This window comes from Cervus canadensis, chromosome 28, assembly GCF_019320065.1.
Source record: "Cervus canadensis isolate Bull #8, Minnesota chromosome 28, ASM1932006v1, whole genome shotgun sequence".
NCBI lineage: Eukaryota > Metazoa > Chordata > Mammalia > Artiodactyla > Cervidae > Cervus > Cervus canadensis.
Window position 1 is genome coordinate 3,653,873 of NC_057413.1, and position 20,054 is coordinate 3,673,926.

A 20,054-nucleotide genomic window follows, 5' to 3' on the forward strand; every position below is an offset into this window, starting at 1 on the left:
CGAGAAGGCAGATGCTCCTGGCTGCTTCCCCAGCCGCTCCCTCACCCTTCTCCCTGGGGATTTCGTGTCCGCTGTTTGGAGGAGGCTGCCTTCCAGGCACACCTGTCCCCGGGGCGTGGGGGCAGCGGGGCAGCTCCCCCACTGTAACTGCCGCCCTCTCTCGGGCGGGCGCCGTACAGGAGGACTCAGCAGGCAGGATAGAGGTAGAGCTCAGAGGCTCAGGAAAAAGAAACCTCGATGAAGAGATGAAACCTCTCACCCCAAAGCTTCTCCTCTTTCCTCGGTTCATTCCCTGCTGTACGGTGAAGCGTCAGGAAGAAATATTTATCTCTGCCCTTGACGCCCAGGAACACCACTCTCGCTAACTCCCCAGGTTTATTCTTTCAGAAGATCCAAATTCAGATAATCCGGTTTCTATGTGGTCAAAATCACCCGGGGCAAGTGCCCAAGGAAAAACTCCCCACCCTGGTCTCCAATCAACTCCCACACCATAGAAGGAGACCTGCTTTAAAAACGCAGCCCACTTTCTTTATTTTGGTAGCTGATTCTGTAGACGTTTGTCTGGCAGCTGAGAAAGCAGCTCTTCAAAGCAGTGGTTCTTCATTAGGCGAGTTCATTCCCAAGAGAGTATTTAGTAAAATCCGTAACCTGTTTTGTTGAACTTGGGGCTGGGATGCTACTGGGGTCTAGTAGGTTAGAGGTGTAGCTAATATCCTACAGCGCACAGGAAAAAAAAAAAGAAGAAGGATTTTCCCCAAAAGGATTTCTGACCCAGAATGTCCATAGTGACAAAGTTGAGAAATCTGGCTTTCAAGTTCTTGATGAGTTTACTGTATATAATCCCTATTATTCATTCGACAAACTACTACTTGGAACCTAGTATAATCTTTTTCTTAAGAATGTCTTTGTTTTTTATTTAATTTATTTTGTCTTTTGGCCATGCCAAGTGGCGTGTGGGATCTTAGTTCCCTGACTAGGAATTGAACCCGTGCACCCAGCAATGGAAGCAAGAAGCCTTGGCCACTGGACCAGCAGAGGAGTCCTACATAGTATAGTCTCAGCACGCGATGCCGGGCTCTGAGGCTGCGCAGCTCGCCTCGAAGCATCTAGTAGAGGAGTGGCAGAGGTTCACAAGAAAATAAAAAATATTTTTTACAGAGCATGCTAAGTGCCCGAGTGAAAATATCGTAAGTGTGTGAGGGTGGGCTTAGGGGACAAGGAACAGATGTTATTTTCCCTGAAACAACTGCAAACTGCATGTTCACTCTAAAGTATAAGATTCATCCTCAAAAAAATAAATAAATAACTAAATAAAAACTCACTCTCAAATATAAAATTGAAATAACTGCTAGGAAATATCACCAAAGCCCTAATCACTTTTTAAGCAGTCTATCTTTCTGTTTTATAGTCACATCCTCAGAGAGAAGCAACCCGCTGCTTTCTTTGTGACTTTGTTCCTTATTAAGATGATTTTCTTCACAATAATATTTTTCTAGTACCAGGGAGATATTTTATTTCCTTCTTCTGGCCTCACTTTATTCTCTCCAGCTATGCCTTTAAAATATCGATCAACACAGTGTGGCTCTGTGCCTGATAATTAGCTAATCGACACATGCTTATACCCTTTTATTTTTCCTCAAATAGCAACTTATATTTGTTCACAATCTTGAGGATGCACTTTCCTAAGCCTCTGTTGGTTGGCCTCTTTTTTAACACTGAGGGTCAAATACGTAGCGGGGAAAATTGTCTCCTTAAGCCCTGCTCCCATATTCCAAGCTGAAATAAATGCCAGGAGGGCACAGAGATGCTGATGAACAAGTGAAATGGGCATCAGAGAAAATGGCTTATCCCCCCAGGAAATTAGTGACCAAATCATAGGAGTTTCATCAAGCAAAAGTGCACTTAGATTAGATTCGCAGGGCTGAATAGCATAGTGATCATTTCCACGGCAGATACCACAGACAATTATGCATCTTCCAGGTCAGCAGTGTGGATGATTAAACTGTCTGGAATGCTCCCACCAACAAATGTGAGCTCATAGCTAAGCTGAAATTGAAACCAGTCATGAAACAGAACTGCCAGATGCCACAGGCCTGCACAGAGAATACCGCAGGTGATCTCACTAATCAGATCATTAACGCCCAGCTTCACGGCTCCGCTTTGTGCCTGCCTCTGTGCGATACTGGGCGGCCACTTCTTATTTGCTGGTTTTAAGTCTGAGTTTCAATCCTGACTCTGCCATTCTCTCGGTCTTAAACCTGGTTAACGCAGCGCCGCCTCTCTGAGTCTTTATTTCCCATCTGTGAACGGGGATGACCAGGCCTGTCTCTCAAGATTGTCATTCATTCCATCAGTCCAGGTCCAGTCAGAAATTCAGAAACTCCGTCAGTTACTTCAACAGAAAATTTAATACAGGGTGTTGGCGAAGCAGTTGTTCAGTTCAGTTCAGTCGCTCAGTCGTGTCCGACTCTCTGCGACCCCATGAATCGCAGCACGCCAGGCCTCCCTGTCCATCACCAACTCCCGGACTTCACCCAAACTCATGTCCATTGAGTCGGTGATGCCATCCAGCCATCTCATCCTCTGTTGTCCCCTTCTCCTCCTGCCCTCAATCTTTCCCAGCACCAGGGTCTTTTCAAATGAGTCAGCTCTTCGCATCAGGTGGCCAAAGTATTGGAGTTTCAGCTTCAGCATCAGTCCTTCCAATGAACACTCAGGACTGATCTCCTTCAGGATGGACTGGCTTGGTCTCCTTGCAGTCCAAGGGACTCTCAAGAGTCTTCTCCAACACCACAGTTCAAAACCATCAATTCTTCGGTTCTCAGCTTTCTTTACAGTCCAGCTCTCACAAGCAATTGTTAGAGAACCAGAAAAGCAAAAAAAAAAAAAAACAATGAGGAAGCAGCTGCCGCCCAAGGGCTGTGAGCAGAGGACAGAGGTGAAGGTTGTTAGAATCTGCAAGTTTGATAGCAGAGCCATTGAAGGGCTGAGGTGCAGGCAGCTGGAGAAGGGGTGAGTTACCATCGCCACAGAAGCTTTGGGGCTGGCAGAGCTGAGCCTCAGCTGATTCCAGGAAGGTACAAAAGAGAGCTGGACTCTGGAACCAGCCGCCACTGCCGGCGACAGGCCTTCAGCAGGGGACACACTCCAGCATCAGCAGGAGTGTAAGAAGGAGAAGTCCTTCTCCCGCTCAGCCCGTCTCTTTCTGGCGCATCTCTGGCAGGTGGCAAAGTAGAAATGTGAATGCAAAGAGCCCCCAGCTTCACACAGCAGAGCCCTGAAGGCTAATTTGAAGCTGAGAGAAAATAGCTTAATACATAACCCATTCATCCACGCATTATGTGCATTTATGGAGTGCTTACTTCATGTTTGACCTCAAGGCTCTGCGCTAGGCACAGGGGAGTCTGGAGAATTAAGTGAAAACCCCATGAAGTGCATGGCTTGCAACTCATATAACGCAGACCCTTACTTAAAATCAGCTGTCTTCTCTGGGACCCAGAAGGAAACATAAGGAAAAAGGAAATTAAAAATGAAACAACACGAATGAAACAAAACTCTGGCTCTTGCCTTTCGGGAGGTCTGCGTTTAGGTTAATTATTGTGAGGCAAGTCAAACGTCAAGGCACAAAATCACACATGCTCGTAGGCCGTAAACAGACTTCAGACACAGCTGTTTGAAGAGCTCAGAGAAGCAGAAAAATATGTGGGAAATCTGGAGGAGGGCATGGCAACCTGCTCCAGGATTCTTGCCTGGAGAATCCTATGGGCAGAAGAGCCGGGTGGGCTGTGGTCCGTGGGTCACATAGAGTCAGACATGACTGAAGCGACTTAGCACATCACAGAGAAACCTTCACACAAAACAAGTGGGAATGAGCGACTTTAGTTTGTAGACAACGGCCTGAACCCGTAAGACCAGGAGACTCAGGAGAAAGCGCCTGGAACTTGCTGGAAAACTTGCTGGGTGGCGCTGACGTTGCCGCCAAGATCTTGGGGAATGGAGCGTGGACTCTGATGTGGGAAATGGAACTTGGGGCCAGCAGAGCATTTCTTGACTCTCTCTAAGGCATAGACGGACCACTGGGACGTTCGGAATAAGCAGAAATTATACGTAAAAAATATTGGTTTTGTAGCTTTTCTATTTGACACAATACCTTTCAGATAGTGGGCTATTTGGAAACAATTGCTGTGTTGAATAGGATGGGGTAGGACGGAGTGATAAAGGCAGGTCTTAACTTTGAAAAGTTGCACCTACTTTCCCTTGCTTGAAATATAGTACAAAATACTTTGTGAAATATTTGAGGCAATCAATTTTAAGGACAAAAGTTCAGGAAATAAAAGCAAACAATAATCGGAGTTTTAACGAGTAAAGACAGAACCCACCCAGGGCTTTCCTGGTGGTCCAGTGGTTAAGATTCTGTGCTTCCACCACAGGGGCCGGGAGTTTGAGCCCTGGTTGGGGCACTAAGATCTCATGTGCTGCGTGGCGTGGCCAAAAAGTTAGAAAAAGAAAGAAAAGATGAAACCCACCCACCAGGACGTTGTGCTCATCTCTCAGCCTGAGACCTGTTGTCAGTGAACACGGCGTCGGGTTTGCAGAGACGGGGAGGGGCGGATGAAAGCATCATGGACTTCGGCAAGGAGAGTGCTGGGCTGTGTGCTGCCAAACCCGTTTCAGTGACTCACGTGGAAAAAAGGCACAGAATGGGTGTGAGTCTTGAGTGTGAGCTTGCAGACCGTGTGGTGTCCTCACATCTACCCCGTCCTTTTCTTCTTGGCAGACCCATTGCAAGATTTTGGCTTTTCTGTCGACCAGTGTTCCAGACAATTAAAACCAAATCTCAACATTAGATTTGGAATGGTTCTGAGTAAGTAAACATTATTGTCATAATATAAAACACGACACAACCTCTTCGTGGCCCAGACACCCAGTTATTCGTATTTACTGTAGTGGCTGAGCCGCTGCATCCCATCACTCTCTGGAATTAACTATTTCCATTTCCATTTCTCTCTCTGGGTAATATCCAGATAGAGCAGAACTTTCATTTAAAGCTGTTCTTTTGTGAGAAGAGACCCTAGACACTCATTTGGATGCTATAAGCACCTGGAATCAGTATATCCAGCAAAAAAAAAGAGAAAATATTTTGAGCCTAAGTATCAATGTTTGCTCAAGAGAAGGCTTTTTTGCTTAGTTGTCTCAGCCACAAACAAGTCTGGTACCAGCAGCATGGTTTATCTTTGCATTATTTCATTCCACAAATAGCTCATCTAAGCTCTTAAACCTGGACTCAGGCAAAGACACAGGACATCTTCTCTGTCCACTGAGTCAACAGGCCAGAAGGCTTTCAGGTTGTTTATTTTTATTTTTATGTGGCCAGGTTGTCCCAGTTGGTCATAATGTTGCTATAGCTGCTAGACTCTCTCCTTTCTCACAGTTTCCTCAAAACCAGAGCAGAAGGATTTAATAAATTGAGCACGTGGACTCTTTCCAGAGAAATGGAGGGAACATTCCCGGATGCCAAGACCTCTCAGGCATCTCGGTATTTCCAGACCTTGCACAGTGTCTGGGCTCCATACCAACAGCTCCAGGAATGCTGTAGGGAGAAACAGGACTAGAAGGAAGGGAGTGAGTGGAATCTAAACAGGGAGGAAAGGAGAAAAAGGCAGAGAGTCGGGAGCCAGCCATGCAGGGCGGCCAGAAGCTTCCTGGGTGATAATGGGCATGAGCGGTGGGGGTTGCAGGCTGGACCGCAGCCTGCCGCTCTCGAGGGAGGCACCTGGGACCACATAGCTGAGAATCCGTAGGAGGCAGGTCCCCAGGGTCCACGGCATCAGGATAGGGGCACAGGTCAGCTAGCTGCTCCAGTCAGGTGAAGTCCATGAAAGGGCTGACTTTCATCCACAGACTTGTCCCAGTCGCGTTGCCCAAATGCTGTTTTACCAAAACAGAAAGCTGTTCGCCATATAGCACAGATTTCTGGTGATGAAAGGTCCTTCAGCTCAGGCTTTTATGACTTCTGCACACTCTGATGCTCAGCGAAACCCACACTAACAGGAAAGCTGGCCTCCCCTTTGCCCCCAGGGGAGGACATCGAGCAGCTGTTTCTGGACGTCGCGCTCTTCAGTAAAGGACTGTCCATCCTGAACTTCTCCTACCCCGTCTGTGAAGTGGATCTACCCAAGTTTTCTTTCTGTGGAAGAAGGAAAGGAGGTAGGTGTTTGGCCGACTGATGGCCGGCTGGGGCCCAGAGAGAGGTGGACAGGAGCTAGCGGCCAAGGTCATGATATTCAGACCGGCATCTAGGGTGCCCCTCCCCTGCAGATAAGGTTGACCTCATGTATCATCACATGTTGTATAAAAATGACCACACAGCCCATCCCACAGGACATGCCTTACAGGGTGAGTGTGGACATCAAATGAAATGCGTTTATCAGGTGTTTGCAAAGAGAAAATTGTTGTTAAGTGTTAGTAGTGGCACCTTGTGAAAAATGACCAGTGTGGTAAGCTACATGAAAACATTAGATATGGACTTAATTTTAAAGGCATTGCAAGCTTGGAGTTAAGATAAACATGACCCTGACACCTTTTGCAAGCTGATGAGTCCTTTAGTCAAAGAAATCATTGCTCCCTGGTTCATCTTTTGTGTCAGTCCGATCTTACCTGCGTCCAGTGTTTGTCCAAAGCGGGGAGTACATCATAATTAGGTGAATTTCAATACATAACAGAGAAGATCCCCTGAGAGCTATTTTTCAGGTCTGACATGACATCGCCCAGGAGGCAGCTGTCATTCCTAACAGCAGCTGGAATTGTAGGGCTTCCGCAACAAAGGTCACTGATCTCACACCTGCAAGGAAGACAAAGCGGGAAGCTGAGTGGGCGCTCGGGCTGGGCGCCTCCCCACTCTCCCTTTCACAAACGTGGGCATTTCCTGTCTGTCCGGGTTCACGCTGAGCACGTGAGCCTGGCCCTGCCCCGAGATTACTGATTGCAAAGGCCTCTCAGCCTCACTGTCTCCAGCTGTTTAAAGTGAGTCCTGACAGCTCTGTCGAGTCAGCAATTCACATCTCGTCAGCCAGAGGTCCGCTGCCTCACCATCTCCAAGTGCTGCTTTCTGTGGGTCTAAGAGACGAAGGAAATCTGGAAATTACCTAGATTTGGGAAAAATGCCCCAAACACTTTCTGCAAAATGCCTTATACCTCACACAGCTGTAGTAGAAAACAAGACAAAATGCCTTCCAGGCAAAGGCCACCTTCAAGAATCCCACCGGAAATCTGTGCCGAGGACCAGACAGCCTCTGTCAACACACCCGTAGCCCCACCTGGGGCCTCACTTTTAACTGTTCTGCATTCACGGTACGTGTTAGTAACAGATGCAGTCCCAGGAACCGAGCCACTGATTTCTGCTCTAAAAGAAGGGGAGCAAGTGGCTGTGTCTGAGGCCTCAATTTTAAAATGCATCTTCTCTGGGGTAGCGTCCCCTACCTGTTTGCACACCCGTGATTTCTGGGCCATTGTAGACCTCCTGTAGTGGCCCTGTGGTGTAATGGTTAGCACTCTGGACTTTGAATCCAGCAATCTGAGTTCAAATCTCAGCAAGACCTACTTATCTTTGGGCTTCCCAGGTGGCTCAGCCATAAAGAATCCACCTGCCAATGTAGGAGACCCAGGAGATGCAGATGCGATCTCTAGGTCGGGAAGATCCCCTGGAGGAGATTTTCCAGTCTTCTTGCCTGGGAAATCCCATGGACAGAGGAGCCTGGCGGCTACAGTCCGTGGGGTCGCAAAGGGTCAGACATGACTGAGCAAGTACACAACAGCAAGACTTCCTGTGTCTCCAAGTTGCTCCGCTTTTTCAGGCTTTCGGTCCTGCGGGTCCCTGGGCTTTTGTGTTCAGTCTCTTCCAACACAGGGTTGGAGGCCAGGCTTACACAGAACCAGACCTTCGCTGTCCCTTATGGCTGTGTGACTTCAGGCAGAATTACTCAGTGTGTCTGAGCCTCAGTTTCCACATCTCTACACAGACCTCACGGGATTCTTAGTAAGGATAAATTGGACAATTATACAAAGTCCTCAGGACAGAGTCTGGCACACAGGACTCAGTAAGTGATAAATGGCAGCAACTGCCCGCAGGCGATGAGGGATTTCTCGAGCACGGGCTCCAAGCCCCTGAAGTCATCAATCTCAGAGTGGAAGTCTGCATTTTAACAAGGCCTGGAGAGGCGGCAGAGCCTCGGGGGCTTATACGTTTAAGACCTTTTTTCCTTGGAGGTAGTGGGAACCTGACTCAGGTCCAGGTTGTATATCCTCTGCTGGCTGAGAGAGCAGAGCCCCGGCAGCCCGCTTCCACCTCTGGGGAGAGACCCTCGCCTGCAGTTCTCACGAAACTGGAATTTGGAAGCAGCAGCAACTCAGCCATCAGCCTTTCTTCTCCTCATGTTTTATTCTTTGTCTGCATACTTCAAGCAGCTGTGGGTTTCCTGCTTGCAGCGGCTGGGCAGCTGCCGCTGCTGCAAGTTCATAAAGAATCAAGAAAAACAGTGGTTTATTACTGCATTGGCAGAAAACACCCACCCTTGAACTACAAAAAAAAAAAAATAGAAACAATGATCACCTTATACTTTTTTTTTTTAACTGAGAGAAGGAAAGGAAGGAAAGAAAGAAAAGAAAGAAGGGAAGGAAGGAAGGAAGAGAAAGACACATTGCCTGTTAAGGAATCCTGTAGCCCTGGGAGCTTCCCTCCATCCTCAAAATTAAGCCTCTTGTAAATGAGCCAAGAATACGTTGAACTTGTCCTTTGAAATCCATCAGTTCTTTTTGTGGAGCCCAGAATATTGAGATTAATAGTGACATAGGACCTGGGTCTGGATAGTCAAAGCTGTGGTTTTCCCAGTAGTTACGTACGAATGTGAGAGTTGGACCGTAAAGAATCTGAGCATCAAAGAACTGATGCTTTCAGATTGTGGTGCTGGAGGAGACTCTTGAGAGCCCCTGGAATTACAAGGAGATCAAACCAGTCCATCCTAAAGGAAATCAGTCCTGAATATTCTTTGGAAGGACTGATGCTGAAGCTTCAATACTTTGGCCACCTGATGCAAAGAACTGACTCCTTGGGAAAGACCCCGATGGTGGGAAAGACTGAAGGTGGGAGGAAAAGGGGATGACAGAGGATGAGATGGTTGGATGGCATCACTGACTCATTGAACATGAATTTGAGTAAACTCTGGGAGACAGTGAAGGGCAGGGAAGCCAGGCGCACTGCAGTCCGTGGGGTGGCAGAGAGTCAAACATGCCTTAGCAACGGAACAGCAACAAAGGACCACAGTGTTTTTAATCCTCTAAGGTAATACGGGAAACTTTACAAATTCTCAGCCTGCTGTGGAGTTTCATTAAATCTAATTGAAGTGAAGTGAAGTCACTCAGTCGTGACTGACTATTTGCAACCCCGTGGACTGTAGCCAACAAGGCTCCTCTGTCCATGGAATTCTCCAGGCAAGAACACTGGAGTGGGTTGCCATTTCCTTCTCCAGGGGATCTTCCCGACCCAGGGATTGAACCCGGGTCTCCCGCATTGGAGGCTGACGCTTTACTGTCTGAGCCACCAGGGAAGCCAGTACTCACAATTCTGTGTAATCATCGTTTAGGAAGCTATTTGAGAAGGCGGACTGGCAGCTCTCCTGTCCCACCCCAAAACCTGGGCCCCGTGGGTTGCTGGTATTTGCATTTTAACCAACATCCTGAGAGCTCTGGTGTGCATGAACACCTGAGCCCACCAGCCTGAGGAGGACCGCTCTCTGTGATGTCTGTTCCATTACTTCCGGTCACGTCGTCCTTCCCTGTGGCTGCCCTGGGTTTCTGAAGGTTGTCTCAGTTTCTCCTCCTTCTTCCCATCGCCATCCTCTTCGCTTCTCCTTCTGGCAATGCAATCAGCCCACCAATTCACAAGCTGTATTTTGAGACTTATATTAAGTGTTTATCCACAGAAATTCAAAAATAGATTGGTAAGAAAAAAAAAATTTAAATCCTCCCTCCCTTCTTGCTGCCAGAAGTTACAGCTCTTACAGAGAAAACCTGGGTGACAAAGACACATAGTTCTTGTAGGAGGAATGAAGTTGGAGAAAATCATTTCACCTCCTGGGCCGTCCATGGCTCCGTCGTTGGCCCTGACCAGTCCAAGAGCCACTGGTCACGTGTGGCTCCTCATAGTCAGAAATGGGGCCCATCCAAGTGAGATGAGCTCTGAGTGCAGAGTTTGCACCGAATTTTGAAGACTTTGTACAAAGCATAGTATGAAAAAAGAATTTAAAAATCTCATTGATACTTTCTATGTTGGTAATATATTGAAACTATAGTCTTTTTAAAAATTTTGTTGAAAAACTCTTTCAAGTGGAGATGATTCACATAACTTCAAGATAAAATTATTAATGGCATATTTTAATTCATGCATGTTTTACTTTCAATATGATCATAACGGTTGCCATTTTTGAAATAGGATTTTGAAAGGCTTGATCAGTTTTTTCCAGTTTAACTTAACTTTGATATGCGTGTCTCTGTCTTATAGGCATCATCGTTTTTTTTTCCCCTTTAATTGTTACCTGGTCTCACTCTGCCAGATAAACATTCATTGTCAATGGCTTTAAGCTCTTTAACACTTTCTTTGCCTTTCAGTTCAGTTCAGTTCAGTCGCTCAGTCATGTCCGACTCTTTGCAACCCCATGAACCACATCACGCCAGGCCTCCCTGTCATTCAGCAACTCCCGGAGTTTATTCAAACCCATGTCCATCGAGTCGGTGATGCCATCCAACCATCTCATCCTCTGTCGTCCCTTTCTCCTCCTGCCCCCAATCCCTCCCAGCATCAGGGTCTTTTCCAGTGAGTCAGCTCTCTGCATCAGGTGGCCAAAGTATTGGAGTTTCAGCTTCAGCATCAGTCCTTCCAATGAACACCCAGGACTGGTCTCCTTTAGGATGGACTGGTTGGATTTCCTTGCAGGGACCTAGATTTTTTTAAAAAAATTAAATTCAAAATTTGCATTTTGTATGCAATGTATTAATTACATTTTTGTTGCAAAAAAAAATGTTTCTGCTGAAGTCTAGCTGCTTTACGATGTTGTGTTGGTCTCAGCTGCACAGCGACGTGGACCGGCCACACGCACACAGTCACCCCTCTTTCTCGGGTTTGCTTCCCACTTGAGCCGCCACAGGATATCGAGCAGAGCGGCCTGTGCTATACCGCAGGTTCTCATTCGTCACCCATTTTATGCATAACATCCACAGTGTGCATATGTCAATGCCGGGCCCTCCGTTCACCATCCCACCCCCTTTGCCCTCCTTGGTGTCCATGCGTTTGTTCTCTTTGTCTGTGTCTTTATTCCTGCTTTGCAAATAGGCTCACTGAAATTATAATGATTTTAATATTTGGGTTAATATACATGTGTTGTTAAATTAATTCCACTTGTTTCTTTCTCCTTTTTAAAAATAATGCAAATTACAGACGTGGCTCACATGATATTTCCATGAGACAGTGCTGACCTAAAACCGCAGTGTCCAGTGTGATAGCCGCTCGTCACGGGGGGCTATTGAAATCACTTACGCTTAAATTAAATTATACACCTAGCCACACTAGCCACCTTTCAGGTTCTCAGTGGCCACGTGTGGACAGCGGCTGCTTTACTTAGTGATGCAGACACAGGGCAGTCGAGCCTTTGTGGAAAGCCGTACTGAGCATCACTGACCTGGTAGGTTCTGTGTGGCCCTACATTTTTCTTAACCACCTGTCCTGAGTTTTGTTGGAACGTGTGTTGGAAACTTCATTCTCTAGCCCAGGTACCTTCTCTTTTGTTGAAATACTAGAGTACGTGGGTGTCATGGTTCCAAAGACGTCTTTGCTGGGAGCCCAAGAATCCGCCTGCAGTGCAGGAGGCCTGGGTTCGATCCCTGGGTTGGGAAGATTCCCCTGGAGAAGGGAAAGGCTACCCACGCCAGTATTCTGGCCTGGAGAATTCCAAGGACTGTATAGTCCATGGGGTCGCAAGGAGTCAGACACGACTGAGCGACTTCCACTTCACTTCACTTCAAGTGTATGTAAGCCGCCACTCTTGGCCCTTCTGCGGTCAACCACCTAGCGTCTCCCCTCTGAACCCAAGGTCAGTGTATCAGCGCCCTGCTGCTGCTGTGACCCTAGTGACCTGCCACGCAAAGGTGCTCTCTTACGATTCTGGACACCAGAAGCCTGAAACCAGAGTCAGGAGGGCTCTGTTCCTTCTAGAGAATTCAGAGGATGGATAAAGATCTGTTTCCTTGAGGTTTTTAGTTTCTGGAGGCTGCTGGCATTCCGTGGCTTGTAGCCACTTCCCCTCCTCTCTGCTTCCATCCTCACACCCCCTTCTTCTTCCGATCTTCTCCAGCTTATGAGGACCCTTGTGGTTACACTGGGCTCACCTAGACAATCCAAGATAATCTCCCCATCTCAAAATCCTGAACATGACTGCAATCACGAAATCCATTTTGCCTTGTAAGGTATCTGTGGGTTCTAGAAACCAGGACATGGACGTCTTGTAGGAGAAGGGAGCGGGCATTAGTAGCCAGTACAGCATCCCAATGGAGAACCAGCACAGCTTGTCTGACCTGCGCATACCCTGACGTTGTGACGAGGCCAGGTAATTATGCCTCATCAGAGGAAAACTCAAACTCTGTATGTTTCCAATGAAAAGGCCCTCCAAGAAGTTCTGAGAACTTCACAGGTGATACAGCTGCTGGTGTAGCTGGGGCGAGATGTGAGTGTCTCTGTTAGGGGATCCTACCACTGCTCAGAAAAGGTTTGCCTTCTTGGACTCTTCTTGTTGCCCTTTCCCAGACCCCCAAAAGCTCCCACCAGCCAAGTCCCCTGCCCAGAGGAGAAACTATCTGGCTAGAAGTGGGGGACACAACCCATGTGTCTGTTGGGATCATTCTTGGCAGAGAAAGAGGCTAAGATTGTCAATGAGTCCTTATAGGAGGAGGCCAGCGTGATGTTAGGGCAGAAAGACGGGGGTTAACAAGCACATCTCTAAATGCCTGGAGAGGGGGCGTGGCAGGACCCTGAGTGAGTAAGCCTTAGAAGGTTGCTCATTTCATAGTTTTATAAATGCCCCATTGCAAGTGCACAATGAACATGGCCAAGTTTAAATAACATTAGATTACTCTCTTAGTGAAAGGGCAGCCGTCTGGTCCACGACTCTTTGGGAGCTTTTATTTCCACATTTTAAAATCAATTTCCTCTCTTAAAAGATACTGTGTGCCAATCACACAAATATCTGGGTCCCCCAAAAAAGTCGACTGGCAGAAACGACTTCAAGTTTTAAGAAGCAGGAGGGTGAAAATGTCTATCCACTCCGTATTAAAAACTGATCAAGATTCCCAAAGAAGGAAAGTAAGAAGTGGGTACAGATAATAACGCGGCTCTTTTTATAGCCCTGGAGTGTGAGGATGTTAATTAAAGGAATCTAAGAACCTGAGATGATCTGGAAATGGAAGGAGCAAGAATTTAATTTTAGGTGTTGTTTCATCAGGTTAAAAAAAAAAAAAGTTTTGCGAGTTACTTGCAGCAATTCTCAGGAACTTCATGGGCCCACAGAAAAGCTCCAGTTGAAACTGTAAAGTGAAGACCAAGTTCATGGCAATCTCTCACCCAGCAAAGGTCCCTCATAGTGAAGCCCAAATCAGCAGATCTCGGAGCATTAAATGAGCGTAACAAAGTGCTAAATAGCATTTGTTTGGTATGCTTCAAAAAACAGCACTCATCCATTTTTTTAAACGGAAGCAAAAAAAGAGAAGACACCAGTAGAACTTAGCAGTTGTTCACACTGGTTCAGGAAGAGGTTCCCAAACCCAGCCTTGGTGTGTTTCTCCGCGTCCCCCACGGGCACCTTCCCGTCCCTCTCCCTCACACTGGGTGAGTACGGTGAGTAACTGGACGGGGAAGACCTGCTGGTTCTGCCCTTCCCGGGCCCGTCCTCCACGAGCTCACACTCAGCTCCTAGTCCTCTCTGCGGCCGGCAGGAGAGGCGTTCCCGCTTCTGTGTTGCAAGTGCAGATGCTGCCTCACAGGAGAGGTAGGCAACTCGTCCACCAACACTCAGTGGGGAGGAGAGCTGGGTCCTGCCTCCAGGGCGCGGCCGTTGGCACCGTGCCGCCTTAGAACACCAAATAGAATCATGAGGTCGGTATAAAACGCGCCCAAGGGAATCCAAGCAGAATCCAGCCGCACCTGACGGGGAGGGGCGCACTCACTGCTGTGCTGGGCCTCTGCTCCTCTGTCAGCTGGGTCCCGTTCCCTGAGGGGCTCTCAGAGGTTCGTGGTCCTAGCAGTCATGGTTCTTGAGCTGCACGAAGCAGAAACCCACCCCTGCCAACAGCAGCCAAGGGATTGTCTTGAAAGGCTACCGAGAAGTCACAGAATCAGCGAGAAGCCTCGGGGAGATCTTGTCATCCAAACGTCCCACACCAACCATTGTCTCAAACGCAGCATCTCTGTTCCTAACTTTAGCAAAGCTTTCCAAACGTCATTATCAGTGCTTTAAACGGATTAACTCTCTTCATTCCTCGCAACTCTGTTGTGGTCCTTACTATACCCGCCTTAAAAACGAGGGCGCTGAGCCCAAAGGAATCGTAACTATCCAGGGTCGATCAGTTACGGGAAGTTGTCTTAGGAGTTAACCTTGAGCATCCCAGGGCCAGCCTAGCCTCAGCATCCTCATTCTGCCTGGCTCTCTCGTGACCTGCGTGTCTCCTGCTACTTGCTACAGCCTGGATTCTGTCTCACTTAGGGATTTATGTACCACAGTCAGAAACCTTTTCCTTCCATCACTGGCTCCCCAGGGCACAGTAAGCACAGATAATAGAGCAAGTCAATTTTGTTTTCGATGATTGAGTGACGTGATGTGTGTTTTGTCTGTTTTTCCAGAGCAGATTTATTATGCCGGCCCTATCAATAATCCTGGATTTGAAATTCCCGAGGTAAGGGTTTGGTTTGCTGTTTTCTTTTGTTCCTTAATTATTGTATCGAGCAGTTTCTTAAAGGAGGAGGTGGGTGGGGGAGAGAGACAGCAGAGGAGGAGGAGGGGGAATTAAACGAAAACCTTCAAGTTTTTGCATAGCCCGTCACTGAGAAGACCCTTTCTGGGTGAAGGCGTTACTTCATCGTGGGCACTTGCTAATTAAAGCTTGACGCTCGGGTTTTGGTGTTTAACATTTTTGTCCTGTGGGACCCTGGGGCACCCCTTGTGGAGACAGTGCCTGTAGAGAGGGGCTCTGGGACCCTGTCCTGCTGGAGGACTCTGTCCAGAGGCCTCCGCGTGGCCAGAACTGTTAGAGGTGAGGGAGGCAGCCCCAGGCGGGCTGGCCGTTCAGAGAAGGCAACAGATACAGCCCAGAACGCGCTAAGCTCCCCAGTTACCATGCTTGCTCAATGCTCACAAGCTCCCACCCCGTAAATAAAATGCCCACGTCTTGCGCCTTCACTGTTTTTCCAACAATTCCATTTTATTTAAAATACCATTACTTTATGAAACAGCTGAATTCCAGCAGCTTGGACATAGCGATCCATGCTCCATAGCCACTCCTGAGAGCATCCTTTGGAAAAACATCACGAGAATCACAGAAATGTAGTCAGTCTCATTTTTGGTTTTCAATTTCATCCTTTTCATCTTACAAAGCCTGAGTATGACTCTAGAAGAGGACCTCCTTCTCCATAAAGAATCTCTTGAACTCGTTTCATCCCCTGGGCGTGTTCCCTTTCTGTCCCAGCCTCTGGGTTCTTCTGCTTCAAGCCGCCAAGTCGTCAGACCACCTTGGTCTTTCTCCAGCGATGCTCTGGCAGCTGGGGGCAGGTCCAGCTTTCCAGAGTCTTATCCTCGGGCCTTTCAGGGTAACACGCAAGTTGTGCAAACTCTCTTCCCTTCTAGGATGTGAGACCAAATTCCTCCCACAAAGTTTTTGCTTTAAATCTTTGCTATTTGAATTCTTTTTCTTTCTCCATTTTTCTGTGGATCCTCCCCCATGCACCCCCAATCCATCAACTCGAAATTTGCAAGCAATTAAATTTTGTGTTGCATTATTGACTTTTAAAAAAAAAGCAGTTACTCTTAACAACTGCAATAAATAGAGAGAAAGAACTTAAAAGTCATAGGATCGCTTTGAAAGAAATGAAACAGAGATGTAACGAGGTTTATTGCATTCACGTAGGATACGTGGGTGAATGCGTTACCTGTATCCATGGCCCACTAACGATGCTCCTTGAGATGTTGTCCACTGTGAGGCTAAGACAGTGGTCAGGTTGCCTGCCCCTGCCTGCCTGTTCAAGCATTGTCAGGAGCCCTCTGCCCGGTCCTCCTACCTCTTTAAGACTTTCCGGGCCTGTTGGGCAAGAACCTGGCCAATCCTGACCCCCCAAGCCAGGCCTGCAGGGGAGAGAACCAGAGTGGACACGTGTGACCCATCACGTGAGCCGCACGGGCAGCTGGAGGCCTTAATCCCGACCTGGGCTCCTCTGCTGGCCCGAGACCAGCCCAGCCAGCCCAGGCACCCCTGGCCAGCTGCCAGCCTGCAGGCCGCAGAGACGCTGCTTCCTAACATGGGACAGAAATGGTGCGCAGACTTTTGGTTTCAGAAGACCTTCCCCAGGTCCCCCCTCTTCACACCAAACCCCCAGAGGTGGGCTGTGTGCTAATTCCACCCCTGCTCAACTGGAAACTTCCCACTCAGCCGCCAGTCTTGTGTGTCGATATTATTTTCTTTTTCTCACAACCAGTTCTTGGCCCCATTGAAGTCCTGCCTGCAGCGGCATCTGTCTACGGCAGCTGCTTTCTGACTTAGAATTTAGAGACTCTATAAGCTTCCAACTTGGCTGCCAACTTGCAGGTATGGCCTGAACCATGTGAGTGCCAAGGGTGCAACTACGGTCTCCTACCTGGCAAATCCAAACCGCAGAAAGGCCCCTGTTGTGTGCCTCATCCCTTCGCCTGCCCACAGATGCGCACAGGTGCCTGAACACTCTCACCCCTTAGAGCAGAGTATGTATTAATATATCTTGGGATTCAGAATCCCGAACCTCTTCCTTCAAATACTGCATCCTTCGTTAGGCGTCTAAAGCAAGGATGAAAGATTCAGTAGGGTTACAACAGTTTTGTGTGGCGTGTTCTTAAAGGCACAGGAGCAGTGAAGAGTAGATGATGGTGATGATGATGATGACAGTGAGGAGGAAACCCACTCAGGTGCACGTGTGAGCTGGTCTTTATCCAGACCTAATTCTCTGGCTTTTACTCTGTCTGTGATTGATACCCCTAACACTGCTTCTGCAGTCATAGCTGCTGCTATTTGAGCAGACCCAGGGAGCCTAGACTGTCATAGAGTCTTTAAGGGTGCCGAAGGTCGCCTTCAGCAGCGCTTACACCCGAGACCCCATCAGTGCTCAGGAACCCACTCGCTCCTGGGCCTCTGCTAATTGCTAGAAAGCTCTTCTCTCCTAGCCTGAGACCAGTCATGGACCGTCCATCCGGTGGTTTAATCTGGCCCTGCCCTCCGGCTGATACAGATTAAACACTCTCCCTTCCTTGGACGGGGGCTTCCCTGGTGGTTCAGACGGTAAAGAATCTGCCTGAAGCATAGGAGACCTGAATTTGATCCCTGGGTGGGGAAGAGTCCCTGGAGAAGAGAAAGGCAGCCCACTCCAGTATTCCTGCCTGGAGAATCCATGGACAGAGGAGCCTGGCAGGCTTTAGTCCATGGGATCGCAAAGAGTTGGACACGACTGAGCAACTAACATGCTTTCCCTTGGGTGACCGGCTCCTCAGAGATGGGCCAAGAGTTCCAGGAGCTTCCTCCGCCCTCCGCCACGCAGAGCCTTTCTCCTCGGGACAGAGCGTCCACAGCCGCCGGCTTCGGCCACGAGCGCTGCAGACGTGGCTCCTGCCTGGGTCCTCTCTGCTGCGCCGCTGACAGCCTGGCTGGCCTTCCCTGACCGCAGGCAGAGGGGCTCCTCTGGTCGGCTGTGGCCAGAAAGGGCCCCCGAAAGGCAGGAACACTTTCTCTAGTGGCGCGTCCGGGTTCCGGCCATGGAGTTTTGCCCCCCAGCTGTCTCCTCCGTCTCAGCACACAGCACCCTGTCTTTCCTGTTGCTCAGGCCAGCATCCTTGGGGTCACCCTTCACCTCTCTCTTCCCCACCCATGTGGGTCTCCTCGGCAAACCGTCCCAGCTCTTTGCAAATCCAGCCAGAACGCCCACTTCTCCCCCCGTCCCCCAGCTGCTCCGAACCCTCCCCACCTCTTGCCTGGCTCTTGCAGGGCCTCCTACCTGGTCCACCGCTTCCTCCGCGTCTCCCCCCGTCTCCTTCCAACGAGGGACCCTGCCGACAGCCACGTCAGGACAGGCGACCCCCCCGTGTGGAGGCCAGCGCCCCCCTACCCACGGCCCGTGGGGCCGTCCCCTGCCTCCTCCCCTCTCCTGCCGGGAGTCCTGTCCGCCTCTTCAAACGCGGGGCCCCCAGCCTCCAGGGGAATGGCGAGCTCCCGCACTTCCTTCAGGTCTTGGCCCCGAGGTCACCTGCTCAGGTGACCTGCCTTGAGCACGCTACTCAAAACCACACACCAGCCCCAGCCAGTCCACCACCCCATCGGCCCACCCACCGCGGGAGCGCCGTCTGGAGCTCGGGCATCTCAGGCGTAGCCAGCCATCCCGGGACTCCTCCGCTCTCCCGGCCAGCCTGGGCACCCTCTGCTCTCCCGGCCAGCCTGGGGGCCCGCAGGGCGGGCGCGGTTCGTCCCACTGACCTAACCCCCAGGGTCGAGCGTGGAGGCTGCCCGTGCCGGCTCGGTGGGCTCCCGCTGCAAGGCGATGGCTCTGCGGCCTCACAGCTGCTGCTTCCCCGCACCCCCCCAGGGGGACTACCAGGTCCTGCTGGAGCTCCACAACCAGGACCAGGCCACCGTGGCCTGCGCCAATGCCACCGTCCTCTACTCCTGAGCTGCGCCAACGCCACTGTACTCTATTCCTGAGCGTCTCGGAGCGCCGTCAGCTGTCCCGCGGCAACAGCAGCTCCTCCCGCAGACCCTGCCGAGAGGGAGGACCAGCGGACCACAGAGCAAGCCTCCCGGAAGGGGTCGGCGCTGATGTCAGCCCCAGGACCAGAGGTCCCCGCACTCCACGGATGCAACAAAGGCCCCGGAGCATCCGCCTCCCAGGAGCTCCTGGGGGTCAACCCAGCAGTCTTGAGGGACCGTCTCTCACCCCGAGTGCTCTCCTGACAAAGCTCACCTCTTTCCAGCTCCTGGGAGCCCAGGATCAAATAAAGAAACTGGCCCACAAGGAGTGCCTCGTGGTTCGTTTAAGAATCCTGGTACAGTCCTGCAGCTATAGTGTGAGCTCCTCTGCCCACAGAGTTTCGGGCTGCCAGAGCATAAGTGATGCTGAGAGATGCAGGAAGGTGACGGCCCACCTGCATGGGCAGAGCTGGGGGTGACCCGTCCCTTCTTCCGGGAAGCCCCACACTCTGGACGTGAGGCCCGGAAGCTGGTGAAACCTCACACGCAGACATCACAGTCTCCTCTAAACTAACCTTTTGATAACTTCATCCCGGAGTGTGGCTGTCCTGGCCCCAGCGCACCTCGGCTCTCCTGCGTGTGCTCATTAATTCACCCCCCGAGTCACTGCCGGCCACTCACGTACCGGGCCCTCTGCTCAGCACTTAGGCTACACCAGGGGGCAAAAGAGACCTTGTCTCTGCCCTCAGGGAGCCTGCAGGGCCCTGAAATATTAAAAATTCACGTGTCCACCAGGGCCATGTCACGCACGTGCAGAGCCGCCTCCTTCAACGCCCCCCATAAATGACGAGGTCACCTCCTGTTGCCAGAGCCCATGGGGCGCCCGGAGGTCTCCTGTCCCTGGAAGCAGAATCCCCGGGGGGGCCTGCCCCCCTCCACACCCTCCTGCTCCCCGCTTCTGCTTCTGTCCCTCTTGCTCCTGCGAAGGGGCTGGAGTTGGGAGACTGGGGTTGACCGTCTTGTTTGCAGGTCTTTTACAACCG

The 20,054-nt window shown here is 50.0% G+C and overlaps 1 protein-coding gene and 1 non-coding gene across 2 annotated transcripts in view; both read left to right on the top strand.

Annotated features, from left to right (window-relative positions):
• Nucleotides 1-19,330, top strand: part of LY86 (lymphocyte antigen 86) — a 40,015-nt gene extending 20,685 nt beyond the window's left edge. The window contains exons 2-5 of the mRNA XM_043449565.1: nucleotides 4,778-4,864; nucleotides 6,079-6,207; nucleotides 14,939-14,991; nucleotides 18,911-19,330. Coding sequence (XP_043305500.1) covers nucleotides 4,778-4,864; nucleotides 6,079-6,207; nucleotides 14,939-14,991; nucleotides 18,911-18,994 — 353 coding nt within the window. The 3' untranslated portion in view covers nucleotides 18,995-19,330. The remainder of the gene's footprint in view (nucleotides 1-4,777; nucleotides 4,865-6,078; nucleotides 6,208-14,938; nucleotides 14,992-18,910) is intronic.
• TRNAQ-UUG lies at nucleotides 7,527-7,598 on the top strand. Its single transcript has one exon. It is a non-coding gene; the product is annotated as a tRNA-Gln (tRNA).
• Nucleotides 19,331-20,054: the final 724 nt, after the last annotated feature.